General features: G+C 44.6%; 1 protein-coding gene across 2 annotated transcripts in view; it reads right to left on the bottom strand.

Moving 5' to 3' along the window:
- Positions 1-270: 270 nt before the first annotated feature.
- EBF2 (EBF transcription factor 2) overlaps positions 271-8004 on the bottom strand; it is a 111041-nt gene continuing 103307 nt past the window's right edge. For both annotated transcript variants that reach the window (XM_075601571.1, XM_075601573.1), the window contains exon 16: positions 271-3163. In XM_075601571.1, the coding sequence (XP_075457686.1) occupies positions 3121-3163 (43 nt within the window). In that variant the 3' untranslated portion in view covers positions 271-3120. The remainder of the gene's footprint in view (positions 3164-8004) is intronic.

The following is an 8004-nucleotide window of genomic DNA, read 5'->3' as shown; positions in this document are numbered from 1 at the left end:
CATCCCCCAGAAACCACATAGTAACAAATTGTATCATATTATATGAGACCTCATTATCCTGTTCCTATTGCAGTAAATGCTCCACTTATTAAACTTCTCGTGTTTCATAGCTCTCTATACACACTTACATTAGTTGTTCTCTGCTTTACATTCTGCAGCCCCAATACCGGCTCCTGCGTTTAACTCACGTCAATCACCAGTTTCTTTTCACAAAAACCTTAAAACACATTTACTTACTGAATAGACACGGAGGTATAATACAAAAGAGTTTATTTTTTTGTGGATAATTTAAAACTGAACCAGACATATTTATCTGACAAACAATATAATAATAATAGTTTGTTTTTTTTACAGAACTGCTAGCTTTACAGAGACATTTTGCAGACACAGTCCCTGCCCCGAAAAGCTTACAATCTATGTTTTTGGTGCCTGAGGCACCAGGAGATAAAGTGACTTGCCCAAGGTCACAAGGAGCCAACCCTGGGAATTGAACCAGGTTCCGCTGCGTCAAACTCAGTGCCAGTTAGTGTCTTTACTCACTGAGCCGCTCCTTCTCCCAATGTTTTTTTGTCCCCTCTGAAAGCAAAAGGGATTTTAAATATTTGTTTGTTTTGCCTAAATATAAAGTTGCTAGAACAGAAAAAAAGCAACCAATGGTTTTTTTGTGGTTTGATTTTACAAAAACAGAGCATTGAGCATAGCAATGGTAAAGCACAGATTTACTTTCCGAGCAAAACAAAGGGAAACCTTAGGGAGACTCTTTCAGGGTTTTCTTTAATATAAACCATGCATAGAAAAGTGGAAATTACGCAGAGATAAATAATGAAATAAACATCCTGGCCAATAATAACAATTACAAAAATAACAGATTTCACAAAGATGAGACATACAGGCGAGAAGGAGTGTTCTAGAGGCTGTACCGAGAAGAGGCACTCAGAAGTTGGATTACCATCCAGAAATCTATGAGTCTGTAAGATCTTTGGAGCTGGGATGCTCTCCATGCTTTCTATCATAATGTATTTATAGTATGTGTACTGCTCTGAATGTTACATTATCTGTATATTTACAGCATACACAGCACTTTACCAGAATAACATGGTATTGACGGGAGTTGTCAATATCCCAAATCCTGCCTACCTTTAATACATTAATAATCACGGATTATTTCACACTTTATGAAGTTTCCTCAGACAGGTAGAAAAGTGGAAAGATGTTCTCCTGCTGCAGGGAATAAACAGGACTAGAAGTATGCCAAGATGGTAAGGTTAAGAGACTCTATCTCTCCAACTTTATCTTGCTGTGTACAGTACTATCCTGTGTTGCCTCCAGCTAATTTTCTCAGTTGATCTATAGTCTGTATAGTTTATACTGATATACATAGGCTCAGAATCCTGAATACATCTTGACACCTCCAAATGTTATGATGATATGGAAATGACAGAGGGTGCTATATAACTCTTGGGCACGAGAGTGTTGTGAAGGATTAACTCTGTTACTGCTTGAGGGGTGAGCGACGCATTGTGAAGCAATGTTTTTTGGTCCCCTCTCAAAGCAAAGGGGATTTAAATTTCACCCACAGGACCGACCTAGAGACAAATCTACCACGCAGTATATTCTGCTACACTGTGGAAAACATTCTAAACTCACCATTAGAACAGTGACCTATATTAATTTTTATCTGATGAGCTTCAACCTGTGCCAGTCTGTACATTAAGGTGTGTGATTTATAAACCTGAGTCTGCCTGGGGATTAATTCCTAACTATAAGACCTGGACTTGCTGGATCTGTCCAGTGTAAAACCTTAATACAGAGCATTATGACGATGACCTCCTGACTGTAGATTATCAGGGACAGGCTCAGATAGTCATGGGTTTATATCTAATGTAGGGTGACCTCCTGAATCCAAATGATCAGTTACAGGCTCAGACGGTCTTGGTTTATAACTAATGTAGCTGATTTCAGATTTTCAAGGACTGGCTCAAACCATCCTGATGCAAGTAAAAAAACAGCTGCTGATTTCTTTGTGCTGATACAGACATACAGACTATTTAGGGTTAGTGTTTTACAAAGAAAATTTGTAGATATTATGGTTAGCTGTGAGGAAGGAAAGGAGTGTTGAGGTTATACAGGGGAGCCCGATATAACCGCTGAAGGGATGGTTCAGTGCGTAAAGGTACAGACTCTGAAAATAAAGACACTGAGTTTCAAGTAGGTCAGTGTTTGCTCCATGTGACGTTGGACGAGTCACTTTATCTCCCTGTGCCTCAGGCACCAAAAATTAGATTGTAAACTCTATGGGGCAGGGACTCATTGCACCTGCAAAATTCTATGTGCAGTGGAGCGTACACTGTCAGCAGAATACAAGAAAAAACAATAATTATTATGTGGGAGCAATGTGTGGTCAGGAGAGAGTCCTTTGGTGTGGAATAGACTCAGTTTCAGATGCATGTAACCCTACAGAAGCATTGCAAGTGAAGGTGTAAAAGTTCCCAGTTGGCATCAATCCCACCCTGTGTACTATGTGAGAAACAACATCTCACATCTCATCTCTTTATTATGTTGATTTATTCCTAGTTCTAAATACAATAAGTTACGAGTTTCATCAATTAAATAATGGAAGACATTTTAAAACTAAAAAAAAAAAAAGTAAATGTATAAGCAGATGCGTACAGCAAAGAAAACAGATTATCTTTGCAGACAATGACCTCAAAGGATTTGTTGCTGATACCCTGTTCAGTTCCTTTGTAAAATGTTTTCTTGTCGATGCAGAAACGTAAAATCGGTTTCAGAAAAGTCTGGTTGAAAATAGAAACAGTTTATTCTTTTTCCTACAAAGAAGAAAAAAAGTATCCAAAATATTCCATGGAATTGTCTGCTGAATTCCCAGCTCTGTACAGAAGATTTCATTTGACTTTGTCTTCCGCAAGGAAGAAGTTTGCTGTAAGACTCGTGTCACTGTCCCATGACATGTCACTGCTGCTTGTCACAGAAGGTTGTGGCTCTCCGAGGACAGGAACGATAGGTCCCACCTTGTATCTCTGCACAAGCCTTGGACCTAAGCACAAGTCTTAAAGCTTCTTCTCCATCATTAACAGAGTCTCGGTGAGAAATAAACACAGTTCAATATCTTCTCACATGGGGGGAACCACAAGGCCAGTCATAGCTGCATAAAGACAAGCAGGAAAGAGTGAGACTCACATAACTATAAACTGTAGAGTTACAGGGCATTCCATATTTAAGAAGTCCAACCAAATTCATTTCAAATTTATATTTCTTTGGAGATTAAGAAGAACTAAGGGATGAGGCTGGACTGAGTGAGTTTGGGGATTCAAAGATTAGGATATAAAAAAGAAAAAAAAACAAGCTTTCAAAGAAAAACATCTTAACCATCAAAATAGGACAAAGGCTTTTATGTCAAGAGATCCATATAAGAGGGTATGTGTGTTTCTGGGTAACGTCGCTGGTAATAATTCTAATGCTAAGGAATATGATTGTAAATATAACATGGACAATTAGAAAATGGAAGATAAGTGAAAGTGTCAGCACTCTGTGTGGCTGACAGGTCTTTGGGGCTGGAAATCACCTTCTAATGTGTTTTTAATAGGTTTCACTCTGTTCACTCAGAAATATAAACCCGTTTTACATTGTGTATAGTGGCGTACCCCTGTTTTACATTGTGTATAGTGGCGTACCCCCGTTTTACATTGTGTATAGTGGCGTACCCCTGTTTTACATTGTGTTTTATATTGTATGCATTACATTGAACAGTATGTGTTTAATAAATGGTGTTGTACACGTGTGTTTGTTACATTGTGCTGTATGTATGTCTTTATTTATATAGCGCCATTAATGTACATAGTATGTGTGTGTGTGTTACATTGTGCTGCGGACTGTATATTTGGATGTTACAGTATGACACATTTGCACAGTAATAATCTGGTCTGCTTGTGCTGTATTTGAAGTGTAACACAGGCTGGTTTCCTGCATGGCGCCTTGATCTCCTCCCTGCCCTGCAGAGTTTTGCTGGCAGTGAGGGGAGCTCCCTGGGGCCTGAGTGAGACCTTCCTGAGCCCAGTGCTGAAAGACCAGGCTGATACTGAAACAAGATCCCAGTGTCTGGCAGAATATTCCCCAACCCCTCAACTGCTCAGGTTACCCTTCACAAATTGTAACCCCTTCACTACCAGAGAACGTACTGCCGCGCAAGCAGAATAGACATCAAAGTGCGGGTACCGCATACAAACACTGCACTGCATTATAATACACACATAAACTGCACTGTATCTATTACACATATACATTGCAATGCATTATAATACACATACTGTATACACTGCACTGTAATATAATACACATATGCTCTGCAATGCATAATAATATACATACTGTACACACTGCTAGTACAGAGTCTGTATCTAATACATATATTCACTGTAATGCATTATAAAACACAAATACACTGCACTGCATTATACGACACAAACACACTGGAATGCATTATAATACACATACACATTTTAATGTATTAATTTATAATACACCTATACACTGGACTAAATCATAATATGCATTTACATTGCACTATATTTAATACACTTACACACTGCTTTGTGTAATATGAATACACTGCACTACTAATACATATAGCGTACCCTGTATTGTACACATACACAATGCACTGCATTATTACCCACACATAAACACTGTAATGCATTATAATACAAATACACACTGCACTACATATTAATACACAAACATTACACTGCATTATTATACACATATACACTGCATTGTATCATAACATACATATACACTGCACTGTATCCGACCTAATACACAGAGCACTGCATTATAATACACATACTGTACATAGTGGTGTACTGCATTATAATACACAAAGACACTGCACCAAATACACATATTCACTGTAATGTAGTATAATACAGGGACATTACTCTGCATATAATACAGACAATCTGTTACAGTTACACAAGTATTTGTCACAATGTATGTACACTATACAAATTGATATGTGCCCTTCTCTCAGTGTGTGATTGTGTATGGATACAAATTGGTGAGTGTCCCTGTCTCTGTGTGTGATATGATATGTGTCTCTCTGTATAATGATATGAGGGTCCCTGTGTATGTATGTGTGATTGTGTCATCACATGACGCCGCAACGTCAATAGAGGAAAGCTGCTCTCTTACAGAGCCCCCGCTCTCTCCCCCAGGAATCAGTTTCATTGATGTGGGAAAGAGTGCAAGGCCTCTGTAACTGCGAGTAAATATAGTAAAATATATTAAATCCTTGCGGGTGCAAATTCACCCGTGCACCCCCCTCCCCTGGTTTCTCTAGCCAGGGCAGCCAACAGAAATCATGGGGCCCAGGACAAATGAAAGGAGCAGGCTCACCCCCCCCCCCCCCAACCCATAGCGCACCTACCACAAAAAAAAACTTTTACTTAACTGTTTTCTTATTGTGATACAGAAAAAACTGTTGCAATGCAACCTGTTTATTTTTATACTTTCAACAAAAGATAGGTGACTGCATGCCTGGGTGACTGGGTGGGTGAGTGAGTGAGTGAGTGACTTCAGTGACTGGGTGGGTGACAGTGACTGGGTGGGTGACAGTGACTGGGTGGGTGGGTGACAGTGACTGCGTGGGTGGATGACAGTGATTGCGTGGGTGGATGACAGTGACTGCGTGGGTGACAGTGACTGTGTGGGTGACTGGGTGGGTGACTGAGTGGGTGGGTGGGTTAGTGACTTTTAGTGGGTGGGTGGGTTGGTTAGTGACTGGGTGGGTTGGTTAGTGACAGGGTGGGTGGGTTGGTTAGTGACTGGGTGGGTTGGGTTGGATTGTGACTGGGCGGGTGGGTGTTTTGGTTTGTGACTTTGGGTTGGTTAGTGACTTTAGTAACTGGGTGGGTTAGTGACTTAAGTGACTTGGGTTAGTGACTGGGTGGGTGGGTTAGTGACTTGGGTTAGTGACTTTAGTGACTGGGTGGGTGGGTTAGTGACTGGGTGGGTGGGTTAGTGACTTGGGTTAGTGACTATTAGTAACTTGGGTTAGTGACTGGGGGGTTGGGTTAGTGACTGGGTGTGTGGGTTCGGGACTGGGTGGGTTAATGACTGGGTGGGTGGGTGACTTCAGTGACACTTTAGTGACTGGGTGGGTGGGTTAGTGACTGGGTGGGTTAATGACTGGGTGGGTGGGTGACTTTAGTGACACTTTAGTGACTGGGTGGGTGGGTTGGTGGGTGAGTGACTGGGTGGGTGAGTGGGTGATAGTGACTTGGTGGGTGGGTGACAGTAACTGGGTGGGTGACAGTGATTGGGTGGGTGACTGAGTGACTGAGTGGGTGGGTGACTGAGTGACTGAGTGGGTGGGTGGGTTAGTGACTGAGTGGGTGGGTGGGTTAGTGACTTGGTGGGTTAGTGACTGGGTGGGTTAGTGGGTGGGTGGGTGGGTTAGTGACTTTAGTGACTGGGTGGGTAGTGGTGGGTTAGTAACTGGGTGGGTGGGTTCGTGACTGGGTGGGTGACAGTGACTGGGTGGGTGAGAGACAGTGACTGGGTGACAGTGACTGGGTGGGTAACAGTGACTGGGTTGAGTGACTGGGTGACAGGGTGGTTGACAGTGACTGGGTGGGTGACAGTGACTGGGTGGGTGGGTGACAGTGACTGGGTGGGTGGGAGACAGTGACTCGGTGACAGTGACTGGGTGACAGTGACTGGGTGGGTGGGAGACAGTGACTGGGTGACAGTGACTGGGTGGGTGGGCTGAGTGACTGGGTGGGTGACAGTGACTGGGTTTGTGGGTGAGAGTGACTGGGTGGGTGACAGTGACTGGGTGGGTGACAGTGACTGCGTGGGTGGGTGACAGTGACTGCGTGGGTGGGTGACAGTGACTGCGTGGGTGGGTGAGAGTGACTGGGTGGGTAACAGTGACTGGGTGGGTAACAGTGACTGGGTGGGTGGGAGACAGTGATTAGGTGACAGTGACTGGGTGACAGTGACTGGGTGGGTGGGTTGAGTGAATGGGTGGGTGACAGTGACTGGATGGGTGACAGTGACTGGGTGAGTGGGTGATAGGGACTGGGTGGGTGGTTGACAGGGACTGGGTGGGTGGTTGACAGGGACTGGGTGGGTGGTTGACAGGGACTGGGTGGGTGACAGTAACTGGGTGGGTGGGCTGAGTGACTGGGTAGGTGACAGTGACTGGATGGGTGACAGTGACTGGGTGAGTGGGTGACAGGGACTGGGTGGGTGGTTGACAGGGACTGGGTGGGTGGTTGACAGAGACTGGGTGGGTTGAGTGACTGGGTGGGTGACTTACTTTGACTGGGTGTGTGCTGCTTTCTTCTTCCTTGCCTCCAGACGCTTCCACCCCTGCCCCGATATCCCCACGGCAGCTGCCCGGGACGGGAGGTGGGCTCGGGGGAGGGGGGCGTGGGAGGCGGGTTGGGGGCGCGTGGGAGGCGGGGTCGGGGGGCACCCGGGAAGTTGGCAGCTGGGGGGGGGGGGAGATTGGTGGGCTGAGGCAGGAGGCGCATGCAGGGGAAGCTGGATTGGTGCTTCCCCTCCGCCCAATGTTGGGAGTGGGGGAGAGCGGGGGGGGGGGGGAGTGGGCACACAGGCAGCAGGCCAAACACCCTTCTTGCCCTGCACATGCGCGCCGGGACCTCAGCTCTGCGCATGCGCACGGGGAATCGGGGCCCTTTTTTTTTTTAACTTTTTTAAAAAAATGTAATTAACTGGCGCCAGGCCGCCCGGGCCCCCCTGACTCACGGGGCTCGGGATGCCAGTACGCTTTGTCCCCCCCTGTTGGCAGCCCTGTCTCTACCATCATACTGTATGTGTGTTTAATGATATGAAAGTCCATCTGTCACACTGTATGTTTGAATCATGATATGAATGTCCCTGTGTATGTATGTGTGATTGTCTCACACTGTATGTATGTAATGATATGAAAGTCCCTGTGTCTCTCTGTGTTTGAATAAT

This window comes from Ascaphus truei, chromosome 5 (genome assembly GCF_040206685.1).
Source record: "Ascaphus truei isolate aAscTru1 chromosome 5, aAscTru1.hap1, whole genome shotgun sequence".
Classification (NCBI taxonomy): Eukaryota; Metazoa; Chordata; class Amphibia; order Anura; family Ascaphidae; genus Ascaphus; species Ascaphus truei.
This window is presented reverse-complemented; position numbering and strand designations above follow the sequence as displayed.